General features: G+C 38.6%; 1 protein-coding gene across 6 annotated transcripts; it reads left to right on the top strand.

The window, feature by feature from the left end:
• Positions 1 to 108: 108 nt before the first annotated feature.
• LUC7L3 (LUC7 like 3 pre-mRNA splicing factor) lies at positions 109 to 19,943 on the top strand. 6 transcript variants are annotated; one of them, XM_056342415.1, is made up of 13 exons: positions 109 to 330; positions 6,988 to 7,054; positions 8,078 to 8,117; positions 8,350 to 8,494; positions 9,709 to 9,783; positions 9,869 to 9,973; positions 11,072 to 11,233; positions 11,701 to 11,984; positions 12,513 to 12,673; positions 17,719 to 17,859; positions 17,965 to 18,070; positions 18,489 to 18,554; positions 19,413 to 19,943. In XM_056342415.1, the coding sequence occupies exons 1-12, from the start codon at positions 232 to 234 to the stop codon at positions 18,511 to 18,513; spliced, it is 1,410 nt and encodes a 469-aa protein (XP_056198390.1). In that variant the 5' UTR covers positions 109 to 231; the 3' UTR covers positions 18,514 to 18,554; positions 19,413 to 19,943. The 6 variants fall into 6 exon arrangements, with proteins under 6 accessions (XP_056198390.1, XP_056198399.1, XP_056198382.1 ...); XM_056342424.1 differs by lacking the exon at positions 18,489 to 18,554; XM_056342407.1 differs by having other exon boundaries at positions 18,489 to 19,943.
• Positions 19,944 to 19,949: the final 6 nt, after the last annotated feature.

The following is a 19,949-nucleotide window of genomic DNA, read 5'->3' as shown; positions in this document are numbered from 1 at the left end:
CCCGGGTGGGCAGGGCCGCGGGGCCGCCCCCACGCGAGGCCGCGGGCAGGCCCGGCCCGCGCTCCGCAGGCCCCAGAGGCGGTTAGGCGGCGCGCGGTGCATTGTGGGCAGGGCGAGGAGCCGCGCCGCCATTTTGTCTCTGTCACTCTCAGCGGCGGCGCGGTCGGTTGGGGAGGCGAGGCGGCGGCGGCGCCGGTGTTTGGCGAGGGGGGATTCGGTCAGGACGACACGATGATATCGGCCGCCCAGCTCCTAGATGAGCTTATGGGCCGGGACAGAAACCTGGCCCCGGATGAGAAGCGCAGCAACGTGCGGTGGGACCATGAGAGCGTGAGTGAAGCGGAGCCGCCTCTCCCCTCCCTCCCGCCTCCGCATCCCCCTCGTAGGGCCGGGGTTTTGTCGTAGCGACATGGGCCGCGGGCCTGCGGCTTCTCCCGGCCCGGGGGCAGGGTAGGGGTGCGGGGCGAGGGGGCTCCCCAGGCCTGGGCGGCAGGTGGGGGCCGTCGGCGCGGGGCTGCGGGGCTCCTACATGGCGGCCGCGGGGCGGGCCGGGCCGTTGCGCGGGAACCTCGCTGGGCCTTGAGAGGAGGAGGAGGAACCGGGAGGGATGAGGATCCCGCCATAGTCAGGCAGTGTGAAGGGGCTTGCGGCGTTGTTTGGGCAGCTGGGAGGAGAGAGGCCTTGTGTTTGTGTTTCGGAGCAAGGGGGAGAGGTGGGGTTGGCCGTGGCGTGCTCTTGGCGGAGCGTCGGTAAACGGGCGGGGGGGGCCTTAGAGGGTCGGTTGGTGGCTGAGATCTCCCATGGGGAAAAAGAAAAACAAGGTGTCGGTAGCTGTGTGGGTGGAATAGTGGAATTCTGCTCGCCTGAGTAGAAGCCTGTTGGCTTGCAGGAAGGGAGATGGGGCAGATGTTAGTAGTTTGGAAGATAAATGTCTCTGGATCTCTTCCTGAGCGTGGTGTTGGGGAAGGAAACAGGAGGGTACAGGCATCCTCATGTTTAACTGGAGGTTGTAGCACAAGGAAGAACCATAAGATATTTGAAACTGAGGATTTTATTAAGGAAAGCTTGATCCCTTCCATGTTTACTCAGAGAAATGCCACAGCTCTTGAGGGGGACTAATGTAAACAGTACTATTGTTTAGAAGTACTTGCGTATATTTTTTTAATGTGATGGTTAGTTAATCTTCTGCAATAAATAGCTCGAACAAGGCTTTTAAATAATAGTTATTTTGGAGTGGGGCTTCTCCCCAGGTATGGTTGAGCCTTAACGAATGATGACTTTTAGTGATATCCATCATAGTTGTACTGTAAGTTATTTCAGAAGAAATCAGTGGTAGTTATAAAGTTCCTGTAGCTGCTTCTTTGGGAGAGATGAGCACTCTTGCTTCCACCCCCCCACCCCCCATTCATGGTACATTTTTGAGTTACTTTATTTTAACATACACAATATCCCAGTTACGATAGTTTATTACCTGTGTGATGGGAACTTCTGTGGTTTAAACTGCAAAAAGCACTTAGCTACTCCTGCCCTTAACGTTTTCTTGGGATGATGTTAAATTGGGAGAAGGGAGGGATGCTTTTGGCTGTTCTAAATTGCATCTTAAATCACAGAGGTGTGAATTTCACGTTTTCAAATGGGAGTTATATCATTTTAAAGATGACAGATTCATATTTTAATTTGTCTTGGAATGCATGAAATAAGGACAGATATCTCTCTTGCCTTAGATTTTGCAAGTGCAAGGAACTCCCCCCACACCCCACACCCCCTTGAAAAATGCAGTTCTAATAGGTAAGCTGTGCATGTCAGGAGGATACTGTGGGTTCAGGAAGTTTTCATAACCTTCTTACTGTATTTCTAGACTTCTCTTATTAACCAAATTCCATTATTCAAGTAGGTGTTCCATTACATATTTTGTTTTTATTCTGAACTCAAGGAGCTATTCATGTTTGGAAATATGGTTTGAGCCATGGTGGTCCAGGTAGAATAGATAAGGAGATTATTTTGGTTTATTTAAGGTGGGAGAGACTTGGGGTTTTTTTTCTTGATTTTGTTTTATTTGTGTGGTTGTTTTTTTCCTTGTTTTCTTTAATCAAGTTCAGATGATTTTCTTCATGTTCAAATGAGCAAATTTTTCAGTGTTAGGCTGGAGAGATTGACTATAGGATTTTTTCTCTAAGCTGTTTGGTTTTGTTGCTTCAGAAATGGGGCCTTGTCTCTTCTTCCCAGCCCTCCTTAGACAATTTAGAACAAGGAGAGCTGTGCTGTGTCTAAGGGCAATGGCAAATTTACAGTATTGGGGTCGAGCCTTCGGTCTCGCAAGAATTGCTGCTGTTTACTCTGCTCCTGCTTTTATTATAAAGTTTATAGGGCCATTATTAATTGCAGCCTCTGAAAGGAAAGTTGTCATTGAATCCTGTAGTCAACTGACTAGTTCATTAAAAAAACCCAAACAAACCCCAAACAAAAAAGCCAACCAAAACCCTGCTGTTAAAACATATATTTCAGTTTGACTTCTTGCATCACCTAAAGATGACATGTTTTAAAAGACAGGAGATACAGATAAGGTTCAAATAGTAGCATGAATTCATCTGCCTGACTGCTGTTTTGCTTTTCAGATGGAGTACATATGCTAATGTTATTTCTTGTAAAATTAGTGATATGTTAACATGTAGTCTTTTCAAGATAAGCATGTTGTACTCATACCCAAGTTTATACCAAAGTTTAGGGTTTTGTGTCACATTTCATCCATTTTGGATATGGAAGGTTATCAAAACAAGCTTATCTCTATTTATCATCTGTAGAGTGCATCTAGGTGGATGTCGAAAACTAAAGGGAAGGTGCAATGAAATACAACATAGGAGTGGAAGCTGAAGATGTGGAAGCAGAGTTTATGATAGCTGAGCATTTATTTGCAGTTCTAATGAAACATGTTGATCATGTATTGTAAAGCTTTTTGCAGAGCTTACGTTCTTACTTAAAACTTTGACATGATTGAAGCCTGTAATCTTAAAAACTGAAATCCCGGTTGCTGTATGTTTTGGTATTGCAGAATGTCCTTAGATGATCAGTTCTAGTTTTGGCATAAAGGCTTTCTGTTTTCTGTGCAGGCGGAAGTTACTAGTATCAATTATTTTAGTCTTTCTGCTTACTGTCATATATGTAGACAAAGTATATTTCTGGAACAGTAACTTTTCTTGATTCACACATTCTTGCTTTAATATGCCACCTATACAAAACAAGTTTTGTGTGGAAACAGTGATTGTGTAAGAGTTCTGAGGCTGTTCTGTAGCAGAAGAAAGCCCAGCATTGACTACTCATGCTTTGTATAAGGCTTTGAGATTGTGATGGGTCCTTCAAGGTAAAACGTTCCCCAGAAAGTGGGAAGGGTTGCCGAGCTGTTATGGACAATTGACTGTGAGAAGCCATCTCTGATAAGAATGCAGTTTCGCAAAATGTAGGTTCCGTATTTTAAATATGATCTGATGGTATTAGCTATTTATGATGTGTTATACTTTTTTTAATGCCAAAGACCTAAATTGGTGTCAGAATCTCGGGACTTAATTCTCCAGGGGATGAGGAGGGGAGGACTTGTTTTGGAAGAATATTAGTAATAGAAGGTTATCTCTAAACCTGGGGTTTGGGGGAAGGGCTTATGTTTGGTCTTGGGTGGTTGAGCGTTACTCATAAAATGTCTGATGCCTGTGAACTTCAGTGGTTTCAAAAAACTCATCTATATGAAGGATTTATTTTTTTTTTTTAGTTTTTAGTGTGTGAACCACAACCTGCTGGACTTTATTCTCAGCCTTTTTACTAGGAATTGTCTGCTTAAAGGAATTTGCTTACATAATTTTTTTTACAGTTACACTGATACTTCTCCTCCATACATAATTTTTTGCAGAAGATGACCCTATTAATGTAGAAGTATTAATGATATACAGCTGTCAATAGTTTCTTTATAAAGGAAAGCTTTGAATTGGTTCACAAACCTGGAAGAGCTAGCCATTCTTGCTGTTAGCTTAGTCAAGTCTGAGATGAAGGATACTACTTTTCCAGCTCCAAGAGACTTAAAGAATTAGTGAACTTGAGATGAAGAAGTGGAAAGTTCCAAGTGTCTATCCTATCTGTATTTGGTCTAGTGTCTTCCTGAAACGTGAGACCCTGAAGGCTTTGAGACACAAGCTATGGCTAATCCTGCTGCAGTAGTTGGACAGTAACGTTCCTCTCTGTTATAGACTCTTGGTAGCGGAGTCATCAGAATAATTTGGCAAAAAGGAGTAAGTGCTTGTTACCTGCATAGGTAAATACCCATGCTAAACTGCCTATTGCTCTGTTTCTGCAAATACGGAATGTATTTCCATATTACTTCTGACTTGTGCTAAGCGCAGCTGTCTGATAAGCCATGGATGAGTAACGCCATTTGAAGTATATCGCCTCTGTTTGAGTCCTTTAATGACTCTGTGATGCTTGAGCCATTTCTTGGTCTTTTCTATCCTTGCTCATCATTGATTACTTATGCCACTGACCGATGTACCACATGGTGAAGCTGAGCTGGAATGATACCTTTTGAGATTCTGAAAGATTGTCTAAAGTAGTGTTTTTCTGCTGAAGCAAGATCAGTTGAAGAACATAATGAAATAGGTATGAGAGCGGGAGGAAATTGCTGCAGACACACTAGCTGAACCACTGTAAGGTATTTCTCTGCAGGCTGCTTCTCAGGAGAGAATATAAAGTAATTCACTAGGTAGCATAGCATCCAGAGTTAGCTAGGAGAAAATTATGTAGCTTTTCAGTGTGTGTGGGTTTTGTTGTTGTGGCTTAGGGTTTTGGTTTGTTTGTGTGTTTTTTTAATATAAAAAATTAATGTATGACACATGTTTAAGCTATGTATTTTAGTATCAGTTACTACTGGTTTTGGCTGTAACCATCAGCTCGTAAGAGGATGCTTTTCCTAGCAGTACTGTTTCATAAAATTATTTTAATTATTTCTGGTGTTGGTTTGTTTGGGTTTTTTTGTCTTCAGCATACTTTTGCCTCTAATAACTTGTGTTGCTACTTATTTCAAAACTGGTACAGGCCCGTTTGCATAATTTCTGAGCTGATACAAGATGTTCTACGACTCCTTACAGCATAAGACGATCAGACTGTTATTAGTGTGCTCTCTATGTTTTAGGGAATTATCTAATCCACCCCTGAAATTTTTTTGGGGAACTGCCTTTCACTGACCCTGATACATGGGTGATGAGGATGAAAAATGGAGGAGTAAGGGAAAATAGTGAGAAATTAGATTTCTATTGGCTAGTACAGGAGTTCATCCCAGAAACTGCTTCCTTGAAACAGCTTGGTATTAAAATGAGGGGTACCGCAGGTTTCAGAGAAGAGCAGATTCTGAAACCGTATTTTGTCTATTAACTTTCACCTTGCTTCCTGAGAAGAAAAAAATGTTGTGATTTTGTGTGGTGTTTTCTTAACTATTCTTGGTAAGTTGCTTCACATAGGTGCCACAGTGTCCTAACTTGGATCATGGGAGAAGTATCCAAATTATGTAATAAAAGATTTTTTTGTTTGTTTTTCATGTCCGTGGCTTGTTATTAGAAAGCTTGATAGTTTTTCTGTGTAATCTGTACAGCAGTCAGTACAGTTTAAACTTCTGTAGTCACATTTGCAGTCTGGCAGTTATCATGGAGAAATAAATTAGACTGTCTAATTTGGTCAGCTGGTGTCGCAGGCACTTCAGGGTGGTGTTGGTAGGTTTTGGGTCTGTCGTGACACCCCTATTTGTTAAAATACTTCAGAATGTATCTTAGGAAATATGTCACAAATCTTTGTCCACAGTATGTGTGAGAGTGTTAGAACTAGGTTTTAATGTGCAGTAGTTATTACTAGATTTGCCAAATACTAGAAACTGGTGTAACATAAAAGATGTTAGAAGAATGTCGAGGCTAGTTTTGGATTGACAGTTAAGTTAGTTAATGGCAGTCACATCTAGGGGAAGGTTCTATTGAAGAACTAGGTATTTAAGTTGGCTTATAAAGATAGGAGTGAAAGTATTTCTGATTTTATCTTTTTGGCTGTTCTGATAGATAGACAGGAGATTTTTCTGTGTAATCAATTTAAAGACCTGACCAACTTGACTAGCTGAGTCCATGCTCATGGTTGAGGGTGAATAATCTTTTTCACAAAAGCTAGTTTTATCCCAGCGTATGTTAAGTATTTACTAGCTAGACTAACAGGTTGGCTTTCTTCTAACTTCCTGGTGGTATTTTTCTGTTATCAAAAAGAACCTGACTTGCTAATGTAAAAATAGGCTATGTAGAAACAAAACAAACCATTTTTTAGTTGGCAGGAAACCAGGTTACAGTGAACGTCTCTTTGCCAGTTGTTCTTCAAGTAGGAATTTTTTAAAAGCATTGGAATGTGTAGTTATTGTATGTGTTCTTAAGTCTTTTAATTGACATCAGAATCCTTGAGGCAGTACTGTATGTTTGAATGCTGATGGCTCCTGTTCTCCAAGCCAGTGGCACTGAAAAAATGAAGGCTGAACACAAGAGTTGTTACAGACAAGCTCAGAGGAATTTGCTTTCCTGCTTCCATAGCAGATATTTTCCCCCCTTGTAGGTTTTCACGGTTAAGGAATTTCACTGTGATTTTTAATAGTCTGATCTGACTTAATTCCTTTAGAAATATCAAATACTGTATTGAATTTACAAATAGATTATGCTTTCCTTACATACTTAGTTGTGAAATTAAGAAATGCTATTATTGCAATGGGAAGTAAGATTTTTGATGTTTCGTCATTTAGGTGCACCTTGTAGCATTTACTGCTACCAAGTAACACAAAGATAGGGTGTATGTGTGTAAAACTTTCAGAAGTCTTGCAGTGTGTAAAGGGCATTTTTACACTGTATTTTAGAAAATAGAAGCAATTGCCTAAAATGACAAGTTCATGAGGAAAAAAGTCATGCCTATTTCTTTCTTCTCTTCTGTCAGGTTTGTAAATACTACCTTTGTGGCTTTTGCCCAGCTGAATTATTTACGAATACCCGTTCTGATTTAGGTAAGTCTGTAAGTCTTGTGATTCTTAGTCACTTAAATGTAATTACAATTGAACTTTTGTTTGCAAACTACATTTTTATTGTACAGTGCTCTGTCAAAACACTTTGAAAATAGGCGTTTTTATTTTTAAAGGGTTGCTGGTGACATATGTTAACAGCAATATTTGTTCCAAATCCTATTTCCTCTAAGTGAAAAAATTTTTTTTTTTTTTTTCTGTAAGCTAAATTATAGGGTATGAGGTGGTTTTTTCCTCTTGAGGTGTTGGCTTCTAGTCTGGCTTATTCTACCTGGGCAGGGTTCTAACTTCTTTTTGAGTATACATTATTGAGCTTCTTTAGAGACTTATTTACTCTAATAGTTATTACTGAAGGCCATCTCTAAATTACTAGTAGCTTTCAAGTGATGGTATGCAGACAACATGTAGTTTGGAGGTGGTGACTAGGAAAACCAGGCTTTTTGCCTCTGTTAATTTCCAAGTCCGTTGAAGAATTTGATAGACTGGGGAAGGTGGGGAATTTTAACATGACTGCTTTGTGAACTCAGGCCACATACCTCCTAATTTTACTCTGAAGATCAATGTTTTAAGTAGCCAGTTTATTACAGAGAATACTGTCTGGAGCTTAGAAAATGCTTGGTGAAATTACCTTTCATATGTAATTTTTCCTTTTTGTGTGGGTTTATTTTTTGTGTGTGGGTGTTTTTTTTTTTTTAAGACCATAGTTGTTCAGGGTATTACTTTGTGTAGTTTTAGCAATGTAGAACTTGATCTGGAAATTCTGTTTTATATGAAGACTTTATATGTCATTCAGAATCTCCTTTAGTTTTATAATTACTAAACCATATTGGCATTCTTTTTCTTTAACGTGTCTTTCAAACTCCAAGCAAAAGGAAGCAGAAAGGCAAGCATAAAAATCCTTGGGAAGTGTTTGTAGCTCTGTTCTGTTACGGTGCACGAACAAATGCTTTTGGAATGTGAAACACCATTCAAGAACGTAAGCTTAAAACTTTTTGTGTGGTCTTTTAGGTCCTTGTGAAAAAATTCACGATGAAAATCTACGTAAACAGTAAGTATGTTGGCTGATAAGTTAATGCGAATAGTGCTTCTAGTACACTTAAAAATTTTAAAAGCAAGCCAACCATGAGAAACTTAATTGCTTTTTGATTTATGTAAACATTTATTTAAATGTATACTAGTCACTTACCTTGAGTAAGAATTTATAACATGGCAGGTTTTGTTATTTATAGTTCATATATTATGGATTGATGTGAGCTTTCATTTTTAAAATACTTCACCAGGTACGAAAAGAGCTCTCGTTTTATGAAAGTGGGCTATGAAAGAGACTTCTTACGCTATTTACAAAGCTTACTTGCAGAGGTAGAACGCAGGATTCGAAGAGGCCATGCTCGTTTGGCACTGTCACAGAATCAACAGTCTTCTGGGGTGAGTCTGGAAGAATCTTTTTTCCTCTAGATAGCCTCTTCAGGTAAAATACATTGTTTTCCAGAAGGTTTCTGTTAGATAAGTCTCTTCATCTGTTAGCCAGTAGTTTGCATCTAGCCCTAATGGAAAAGGCAGGCGGCTCCACAGTCAGCAAGAATCCCTCTCTGTTCCCTCAGAATCAGTATCTGTTGTTCGCCCTGGAAAACTGATCCTGTCAAGTGTTGTCTTTACCCTGTTAACCTCAGTTTACCTTCTCTCGTTTAGTTGCATATTTTTCCTTCCTTCTACTAGTAAGCTGTATCACAGTGATACTACTGAAGTAAGCAGGCACTGGGTCTTTCAGCAGCTGATGGAGCTAAATCCCCCGTCAGCAGCCACACTGGGGCAATAACCTCTTTGTACTCCAGCACCGCCATTGGCAGGTGATGATGGAATTATGGAAGTTTGAGAAATAAATTCTTCTGTGCGACTTCTCTCAGTTTCAGGCTGCATACTAGACAGCTGTTAAGGAAAAGCTTAAACTGACTGGGAGAAAAATTTTGCATGTTTACTCCACTCATTTTCTTGTCCTTTGATGGATTTGGAGCAGTGACTGTGACCTGTGCTCTGAGAGTTTCCTGACTGCTAGGAGCCTTGCTCCTTCTTGCTGCTGCAATTAATTGTTCTGTGCAAAGTCCAGTTGCTTCAGAAGGAGCAGTACCCAGTCAAGAGAGCTTACTGGCTGTGGAGTAGAGCAGAGGTTAGAGTGAGGTAGATAAAAGTCTATTCCGGCAGAGAGGACACTAGTAACCAGTACATTCTGGATGAAGTGAGACGTTTTCTTGCGTTTAGGCTCAGAAGTTAAATTTCAGAGCCCACGGAACTTTTAAGTCATATTTGAGTGTCTGCAAAGATACGTAATGGCTGCATGGTAGCTTCAGAGTTTAAATTTAGGACTTTGAATTCAAATGTCTTACCTTTTATGGGCCAGGCCTTGAATGTTTTTGTTGATTTAGGAGGAATTTGTGTGACTAAAACTTGCTTCACTCAGCAAGAGTGGAATAAGCTGTGTTGAGGAGTCTACTCTGTTAGTAGGTTCTCGCTAAGGAGAAGCAGTAGGAGGGGGTTATTCCTGAAGTGTCTCTGGAATATAAGAAGACATACATTTGTGCATGCATACATATATACATATATATATATATATATATATGATATGTGTTTGTATTGTTTGGCAGGGAGCGGGACCTACCGGTAAAAATGAAGAGAAGATTCAGGTGTTAACGGACAAAATTGATGTACTTCTACAACAGGTGAGGATTTTTTTACCCCATGTAACAGAGATCTCTTCTGTTACTTGGTGAAAAATTATAGTTGAATTTTTCTCTTGTCCTTTAGATTGAAGAACTAGGTTCAGAAGGGAAGGTGGAAGAGGCACAAGGAATGATGAAACTTGTTGAACAGTTAAAGGAAGAGAGAGAATTGCTGAGGTCTACAACTTCAGTAAGTAATGTTTCTAGATCTGTCAGACTTAATTCAAAATTTGGTGCAACAGTACAGTTTTAACCTTGTCTTTAACATTGAAGGCATGCAAGTTCTGCACAGAATTTATTAGACAATAACAGGACACTTAAATGAGTTAGTCCAGTGTGTTGATTCAGCATGCTACCTTGAAAGTGGGTTTCCTGCACACAAATTGGGAAACTATTCACATAGCAGCCCTGGAGGCGAGCTTCCATCTTACTCTAGTTCAGGTCTCAGTTAAACTTTGCCATGTAGCCCCTGCAATATTATTTCACTGAATTACTGATCTGACTGTTACAGAGAGCCTTTGTGTTGGGGCTGTGACTGGAGACGGGCATCTATCTGAATTAGAGAGCTACAGAAGCCAAAGTTAATGTGTTAAATAGCAAGTTCCTGTCAATAGAAAGGAGCTTATGTTTAGACATTATATCTCAGCGTTTAATAATGTGCTGAAATTGTGATGCCTGTTTTATTTTTTAAAAGTTCTTAAATGTTGTGGGCTGTAGTGTTTGTGTCCATACTATATGATTCATGAACATTGCACAGCAATCATTATTTGGGTTTATGTTGAAATTTCAGTATATTTCTCGTATGTCTGTTGAAACTGAATCAATTTGACTTATTAGTCTTTTAAATAGAAGCCCAGCATTCCTTTTTGTATTTCTTCATGGGATATTCTAGCCTTTTCATTGCTTGAGACATACTACATGCTTATTCTGCAGCTCCAGGCATTTCAGTTGATGCCAGAAAAATCATTTGTATTTTTTATAATCCTGAGTTTGCAAGGAAGCTGCAGATAAGGCTATATACGTATTAATCCTTTGCAGTGTAGAATAAGGTTTGTTTTATGTGTTTTCTAATAGACTCCTTTACTGTGGCTTATGTGGAATGGGCGTACGTAGCCTATTTTTGTGCTGTTCATCCTGGTAGGTGCAGTGCTCCGAAGACAGAGCATGCAGATAACGGCTTTGAGCTAGTGCTTAGGATTTGATAACAGTAACAATAAAGTTCTAAATCTCTTCAGTGGCTTCTGGCTGAAACTTTTACTTTGCTTTATCAAATGTTTTTCTTTTGCAGACAATTGAGAGCTTTGCAGCCCAAGAAAAGCAAATGGAAGTTTGTGAAGTTTGTGGAGCCTTTTTAATTGTAGGAGATGCACAGTCCAGGGTAGATGACCACTTGATGGGAAAGCAGCACATGGGTTATGCCAAAATAAAAGCTACTGTAGAAGACTTAAAAGTAAGCATCTCCTTCAGTTATTGAATATTAAAAAATTGCTTGGAGGCTTCCTATGGTAAATAGAAGGCTGCCCAGTGGACTTTCTCAAGCGGGTGAAATACTCCAAAGATGGTATATAGAAATTAAATGGAATTGTACCCTGCACGCTTAGCATTGTGCTTGCACTGACATTCTTTGTTGTGTGTGATTACACTTGATACAAGCAAAGATGTAAATTTGGGTGAGAATTTTTTGTGGCCTTTGTAAAGGACTGTAGCGTGGCCTCTGTTCTTGTGAGAATGGCGAGGAAAAAAAGTTCTGCACGACAAAGGATTTCCGTTAAGGGATTTTAGAAAGTGCTTCTATGTAGGCCATCCTTTGTTTGGAAAAACACCTGAAACATCCTCAGAATGTATGAGCTAAGTTACGTTGAGTGATTTATCTGGAGTAATCTTCATTTTTTTTTTTCTGTGAACTTTTTTCTTAAGGAAAAGTTACGAAAAAGAACAGAAGAACCTGACCGTGATGACAGGTTAAAAAAAGAGAAACAAGAACGAGAAGAGAGAGAGAAAGAGAGGGAACGGGAAAGAGAAGAGCGGGAAAGGAAGAGACGACGTGAAGAAGAAGAAAAGGAAAAAGAGAGGGCTCGTGATAGGGAGAGACGTAAAAGGAGCCGTTCACGGAGTAGACATTCAAGCAGAACATCTGACAGAAGATGCAGCCGTTCACGAGATCACAAAAGATCAAGAAGCAGAGAAAGAAGGCGAAGCAGGTGTGTGTGTGTGTGTTTATGTACTTTCATGTAACTTTGCAAATTGTAAAAATCTTGTGGGGACTTCATCTGTTAGCCTGGGTCACATCACAGATGTGTTCTTGCCTCTTCAGTGGAGGCATGCTTTACTGGTTCTAAGGATGAGCAAGTTTTTGCTGTGTGTTCACTGTCTTCTCTCAATTTTTGGAAGTAGATGGACACCATTGTGGTGGAAGTGGTCTTACGAGGGAGCTTTGAGTAGACAAATGCTCCCAGAGAGCAGGATCTTTTTTTTTTCCTTAAGGTGATCTGTGATTCATAGTACTGGATGTTTTTAAGCTGTGTGGTTGAATGTTTGAGTAAATGAAGAAGGCAGTGTGAAGCCAGTCTTATGTACTGAGAAATACTTATATGCAGTGTGCTAAAGCTTGTTTTACATACATGTTTTCTGCAAATAATCAGTGTATTAGAAAGTGCTACTGTTTTAGCTTCTGAGTTGTAAATGTCAGCTGTTATTTTCTATTCTTGAAATTTTCTCTGCATGTTAAGGAGCCGTGACCGAAGAAGAAGCAGAAGTCATGATAGATCAGAAAGAAAACATAGGTCTCGTAGTAGGGACAGAAGACGATCAAAAAGCCGCGATCGGAAATCCTACAAGCACAGAAGCAAAAGCAGAGAGAGAGAACAAGACAGGAAGTCAAAAGAAAAAGGTATGTTTGTGTGAAGGCTGAGTTCGTATCAAGTTCTGAAACTAATCTTTCTTTAAAGTCTCAAAAGCATAGTCTTCCAGTGAGTGACTGAAGGGCCTTCTTAGCATCAAGTCAAATCTAGTTTTATAAGCTGTGTATGTTGCTTTTAACCAATTTGAAGCATTTTGTTCATTCCAGTTACTGTTAATGCACATGTTGTGCATATATACACCCCAGTGACCACCTCTTATGTTACAGTAGTTATTAAAAGCTTACCACTTTACAAATTGTGCGAGGATTTTAATGTATTTTAAGACCTGTTTACTGTTTACCTTTAGAAAAACATAAGCCTGTAATCAGATATTCTTAAGAGTGAGTATTTTCTGTTCCTACTGTTAGATATTTCTCTAATTACCCTCTGCTGGTACATGTTCTGTGGGAGATTTGGTAGCTGGTTTTTCACCTGTACCATCTATTATTTCTCTACACTATCATGTTTCCTTTATTTTCCTTTAACAGTGCTTTTAAGTTTTTTGGTTTTGTTTTCTAATCTATGAATACCGTCCAAGATAAATCTTGCAGAATTTCTGTAATGGTCTAAATAACAATTTCATGCCCTCTCCCCAGTCTCCTGCTCTTCCCACCATCTTTCCCCCTTGTTCTTGTGTTTTGGTTTTGTTGTGGTTTGGTTTTTTGTTGGTTTGTTTTTTGGGTTTTTTTCCAAATGAAGTGACATTTGCTTTGTTCAGTGTTCAGGTGAGTCTTAAAAAGAATGCTGTATTAGTCCTTGGAATGCTTTTGTAGCAGGACATACCGTGTACAACAGCATTGATAGTGACTCACTGCTTCATGAAAGAAGCTTTACCTGTTAAGTAGGAATAAAAAGAGCTACAGAGAGAAAACTACAGATTCACATTCTATGAAAAGATATTGATTCACTGTTACTGCTAAATTTTCCGCTTCAAAATTCTTTTGAAACTTCTATACAAATCTAATACTAACTTCTGGCTTAAAGTACTGGCTCTGTTGGGGCATTGACTAAAATGTCCAGTCTGAAACAGTCACCCCGCTTCATTATTCAAGCTGACCATCGGTAATGGATGAAACAATTCGGTTTATGTTTTTAAGGTACTTTTGAGGTTCTCTGGAATGAAAGGTGCTATGTGCATGTTTCTGGATTGCATAGGCCTGTTCACCCTACCCTTACTTTTCCATATTTATCCAGTGGATTAGTTTCCCAGATGTTGGTAATGCTTCATGTCTTTTCCTTGCCTGACTTCCTTAGACTGTTTTGATTTTTCTGGTTTATACTATGGTGCATCTTAAATATTGAGTCTTCTCTCATTTTGCTTTGCCCTTTATAAGCACAAGTGGGTTTTAGCTGCTTTCTCTCTGGCAGTGGAACTGATGCATAGTGTTTAAACTCCGATTCAGGATTGTAGCCTATATCTGTCCATTTGTTACTTTATTCCTACCTCATATAGTGCCTTTTTTGCATACTTACGAAGAGATTTCTGGTACTTAGTCAAGAATGTCCTATTCACTATTCTGTGTCTGTCTATGCATATAAATAATTGTGTTCTTATTTATTCAGATTTGCTCTGGTTTTGAGCTTAACAGCTTTTCAGTTCTTTCCTTTATCCTTCCATAAATAGAGGAGCTAGTGAACTTTCTTCAGCATCTCAATATTTTTAGTTTTAACTTGACTGATGTCCTTGCTGGCCGTTTTATTTGCTGCTTGCTGCTTTCTTCCTCCAGAAATGAGAACAGTAAGGTGATGCTATGAGCTGTGATGAAAATTCCACATGGGAATATCAATTACTCTTTTTGACTATTGAAATGTAACATTTCTAGAAACACACATAGGCCCCAGAGCAGGACTGTAATGCTAAAGAAGTTTGTGTTTTTCCCTTTGTTGGGAAAATCTTAAAAAAGGGGGGGGGGGAGAAGAAAAGGAAAAAAAGCAGTAGTATTTAATAAGCAAGCATTGAATTTCTATGATGAAGCTGTAAACACAGTTACATCCTCATGCTTGCAATGTGGCATTGTAGGTAGATAATTGTAGATAGCTTTAGAGGTTCATATACCCCAAACATGTGGCTGGCTACCTGCTCTGCTGTTTGCACAAAAGGAAGCAATGTAGAAGTTAAGACATAACTTACTACATTTGGTGCTCCATTGGGAATATTGGCTTCAGAATCTAAATGTCCACCATTGATCTGCAGTTACAAAAGTAAGCAGCAAAGGCCTGGCTGTAACTACTTGTGGTAGTGCCTTTCATCTTGAAATCTCAAACTGCTTTATAAACATGAATCTTAACAGGGCAAAAAAAGCAAGGCACGGTTGCCCGAGACTTCCCTACTGTTACACGTTAGCGTCATACTTAGAAAATTCAGAAGTCCTGGCTTCTTGTTCACTAAAATACTGTGGCATACAACGACCTTTAAGATTGTAAGAAAAAAGTATATGTAAAAATGGAGACAATTTCTGACTCGGGTTTCAGGAACAAGGATACATTTGCTAAAGGAGGGAGCCACCAGCCATAAATTGAGTGTTAGCTTAATGTAAACCAGCAGAACACAACTGCTGTTCAAGTAAATCAACTTCAGAGTAGGTGGAATAAATAGGGTCTTCTTTTGAAGAAAAGGAAAACATCTGTTCTACAAGTACCTTCGTTTTATGAAGGGTTAATACTGGAACATGCCTCCAGACCACTTTTAACTTAGCTTTTTACCTTCCTTAATCTAGATTCATATACTTATATAAAAATAATTGATTTGTGATCATGTTTTCCTGTTAGTGATTAAACCTCAGCAAATACTGTCAGAACATCCAAACCTTCACTAATACTGGATATTATGCTTGACGGATTTTTGCATTTTCTGAACACAAACCATTCACATTATCTTGGTAAGGGCTCTCACAAAATATATCTCAGTTGCCCACATGAACTCAGTCAGACAAATGTGCATGTGTTGAATCAGGAAGCAAAGTCAATATTATGTGATTATACCTAATAGATCACAGCAGAAATAATATACACAGTTTCAACAGCAAACTAATTGTATATGCTTTTAAAGAAAGAAATCTCACTGATTGAAAATACAGTGGAGGAACTTTACCGCTTGCAGATACTCCAGGAGTTGAAAGAAGCTCAGTTATTGGACTATTTGCTGAATACACTTTATCAGTTCTGCTTGGCAAACTGGAGGTTTGCTATGGTAAACCTATTTTATTCTTAAAAGTTTTTAGAAGAGTTTCATCTTTTGTACCACAGTTTAATAGTAGCTTTTTAACCTTAAACAAAATTGTCCTTCCTGACCAAATTCAAGAAACAAACAAGACAGAACAAAACCCTGCACACTGCACATCCGTAGGGCTATTAAGATCTACCATATCTACATAGGACAGAAGATAAGATTATTGGACTGACTACTAGTCCTCTGCGGGGAAACAAGACTACTATTCCTCAGTGGATCTACGTGTGCATCGGAGATACCTATAAGACACAAAAAGAAGACTTTTTAACAAGGTTAGTTAGAGTGCAATCTACCTGCGGAGTTGCAAAACCGAGGGCAGACAGATACAAAATTATTAGTTCTTCAGTTAGCTTTTTGACGTTGCTGCGTGCTTTCTCCAAGCACCGTGCACTGGATGTGCTGCTTCAGGTGAAACCTCAGTAGTAGTGCTCATTAGGCAGTTGCCTTAATTTCTGTGTGGGGGTTTTACCCCTCCCTTTTGGTGGTCTGTTTTAAAGCAAAGAAGTTGGGATATTGCTTCTCTTTTAAAGCTTAATTTCTGCTTTGTCTTCTGGAATATAAAAGTGTGTTACGCCAGTCTAGGTGATAACATTATTTAAAGTAGCTTTTTTCAGTGTGTTCGATCTGTGTGCTCCTGTGTTGGGGATGTGTATATATATATTTATATTATTTATTTTAATTGCCCGGATAGCAGGGAATAATCAGAAAAAAAGAGCATGAATGTTGTTCTGTATGATGACATCAGAGAGGTTGGTTTTTTGGATTTTTTTTTTTATTATTTTTTTCTTTCCAAAGTGTCTTTACTGATCAAAGGTTGAATATTATGGTGTGTAATAATACAGAAGTAATTGGTAGTTTTATTAAATTTGCAAATACTGAATTTACGGATGAGGCACGCAGCTCTTATACTGAATGTTTTTCTTCCCATGGAAATATTTTTACTTCTGGCTTCCTTCCTTCCTTCGAAGATTATTGAGGAAAAGATGAGTTTTCCAGCAGTGTAGCAAACTCATCAGTCAGCTTTCCAATTCATGATGAAATTGTGGGGTCCTTCCCATCTTCCTTTTCCTTTTCCTTTGGAAAATAGTGCTTTTTATACAGCTTCCAAACTGTGTCCCCAAGCTGTTTTAATAAGTGGATTATAAATGGCTGCGGTTTGTATAAAATTGGGAAATAATAATGCTGACAAGCGTGCAGCTTCTGTGACAGACTGCATTTTGATTGTCACTGTGATCCCCGCCTTCAGAGCTAGCAGTGCTTAATACTGTTTGTTTCCCCAAGTATTTGGTTGTTTGGGGTTGCTATTTTTTTAAATTGGCAAGTATTGATTGATTTGGTAATGCACTAATGCGTTATCCTATCACTCTTTTCTGATTCTGTTTTCAAGAACCATATTTAATGAGAATTGTAAACCAAAGGCGGCCATACAACTCATAAACTTGGGGACAAAAATGGTCCCATGATAAGTAAGGAAGCCATGCACCATAATTACACACTCGCCTAACTTCTTGACTGCCTCTTTACCCCCAACTTGTATATGTCAACAGTTGACAGCAGAGTTGCTGCCTCTGTTAGGAGGTCTGTCCTTTCTCCTCTTTTCCCCACCCTCTGCTGTCCCCTTTTACCTTTTTTTTGGTACCCTCTCCATTCCAGCATGGTAGTCTGAAGCCTATTTCTGTAATTTCTTGAGTATTACTGTTACTGCTATAGAAAGTAATTGTCCCATTTTGTATGCAATATATATCTCACATGTGCAATGTTTGTTTTTACTTTGAAATCCATGGTCAATGTCTTCTTTCATGGCAGAAAAGAGGGGATCTGATGATAAAAAAAGTAGTATGAAGTCCAGTAGTCGAGAAAAACAGAGTGAAGACACAAATACAGACTCGAAGGAGAGTGATACTAAGAATGAGGTCAATGGGACCAGTGAAGACATTAAATCTGAAGGTGACACTCAGTCCAATTAAAACTGATCTGATATGACCTCAGATCAGACAGAGGTAAGTGCATTATTTCAAACTTTGATTAGGGCTTTTTGTTACTGTTTAACAGTGCAGCGTAAGTATGCACAGATGAAGATGGAACTAAGCCAAGTAAGAAGACATACTAAAGCACCTTCTGAAGGAAAAGACAGTGTAGTCCTGCAAAACATTTTGAGGTACATTGTTTTGTCTCAGCTATTTTGTAGCAGACTCGTGCCCCCATTAGTGTGCCTCTTTGGGACATATTTGTAATATAGTCACAATAGAAAAATTAATTATCCTTTTTTATTTTTAGGGATTTTGTTATCGTTTTTTTTTTAAAAAAAGTTGAACTGTTTTTGTATTTAAGTCCATATTGTGTTGGTACATCAGCAGAAACTTTTGCTTTAATACTTAATATTTGAGGCACATGTTGGACTACTTTGTTTTCATATAAACTGCTAGTATTTCTTTGTCAAGGATGTTTCTAGTTTTTTTGCTTTATTGCCTTGCATTCTAATGCAGTTTGTTCTGTAACTCGAGAGCCAGTAGCATTGGATTGATGGAAGTGTAGGGTTTATGAATTATTGCAGCTGACTACCATACCTCACACAGCGTTGGTGTTGTGAGCGGCCCATGAAAAGCCAAATTAAAAATCAAGGATTCAGTCAAACTAAGCAGGTACTCATGCCAGGTACTCCTTTCTCTACCCACATCCATGTTTGAATGCTGTTGCCTGTAATCTTTAAGCTTACTGTTGTGTTTTGATTTTCAAGATAGTGAAAAGGACTTTTTGTGTATTGTGTGAATACTGTTAAATCTGATGTTAACAGAATGGAATTTTCTTTCAACTGTATGTAGGGATGCAGTGCTGCCCAGAATTAGATATCTTTAAAGAGTTTAAAATGCAATAAACACTACATAATAATCGCCTTGTTACTTTCAATGCAATTCAAGTCTTTAAGAGGTATGTGTTTAATATTTCCTACTGTGTAGGAGAATTTGCAATCAGCCATAGTACAGAGAAGTGGAATGGCTGATAACAGACTTCTAAGGCAAATGTAAATACAGAGACAGATGCCACCAAATGATTACAATGTTCATGGCAAGAATGTATGCTGAGAATACCATTTGTTGGAAATGAAACAGCTAAACAATGGGAAATACAAATGCTGTATTAAAAGGAAAACTTGAAGTTTTTTCCCCACTCTTGACATAGCTTTCTTACTCTTACAGAAGGTCTTTAGTTGTATTCCTGAAATAAGGAACTAACAATGGAGAGTACAGCTGATAAATGAGCTTCTTGCAACATAATTTGTTACTGTAGTTTCGTTATTTATGCTAGGAACTCTTAAGCACTTAATGTTGATCATTAAATTATTCATGCTATGTTATTGCTTCTAAAGTCAGTCATGTTCAATGTTGACATTTTTGTAGAGTTAAGATGACAGCTAACAACTGGGCCAATATGTAAGAATGGTAAACTAAATGCTCTTAATGCTGTCTAATTGTCTGTTTTCCCAAAATTTTGCATTATAGGACTGCTACATGAAGAACCTGCGAAGACAGTGGAAGACAGCTTAAACTGAAGATCTGCATTAAAATGAGGTGAAAGAAAGCTGTAGTGGCGTAGAAAAATATAAAGTTGAGTTAGAAATTTTTTTTTTTAAATAAAATTTAATTCAGGACTGGTGTTTCCTCCCAGAGTTCAGAAAGATGTGTTGATAATAGCACATATGCTACTGAGAATATAAGTCCTGTATCCTTTTTTTCTTTAAGACTTTTTAAGATAAGAAACCAACATAACCTGAACACATGGCTTGCTCAGTGTTTAATTGCAAGTTTTCATTCTTGGACTTTAAAACACAAGAATAAATGTTTAGTATTTGTGTGAATCGAACTAAAATGAATCCCATTTTTACAACTAAGCTATTCCTAGCTTCTTGATATACAAGAAATGGAAATAAAGTATCTTTGAATTTCTGTTACAAATTTGATTGTCTCTGTCATTGAACGTTTAATATTAAATAAGTTTCTTTCCTAATAAATTTACTCATGTCTTCAAGCTTAGTCCAT

Source organism: Falco biarmicus, chromosome 1 (genome assembly GCF_023638135.1).
Source record: "Falco biarmicus isolate bFalBia1 chromosome 1, bFalBia1.pri, whole genome shotgun sequence".
NCBI classification, from domain to species: Eukaryota; Metazoa; Chordata; class Aves; order Falconiformes; family Falconidae; genus Falco; species Falco biarmicus.
This window is presented reverse-complemented; position numbering and strand designations above follow the sequence as displayed.

What these genes read in the sequence shown, in the direction of transcription:
- LUC7L3 (XM_056342397.1), top strand. Translation starts at nt 232, where the DNA reads ATGATATCGGCCGCCCAGCTCCTAGATGAGCTTATGGGCCGGGACAGA. An exon ending in AGAATCAACAGTCTTCTGGG is followed by an intron (nt 8,495 to 9,708) that starts GTGAGTCTGGAA and finishes ATTGTTTGGCAG; the next exon opens with GGAGCGGGACCTACCGGTAA. An exon ending in TTGATGTACTTCTACAACAG is followed by an intron (nt 9,784 to 9,868) that starts GTGAGGATTTTT and finishes CTTGTCCTTTAG; the next exon opens with ATTGAAGAACTAGGTTCAGA.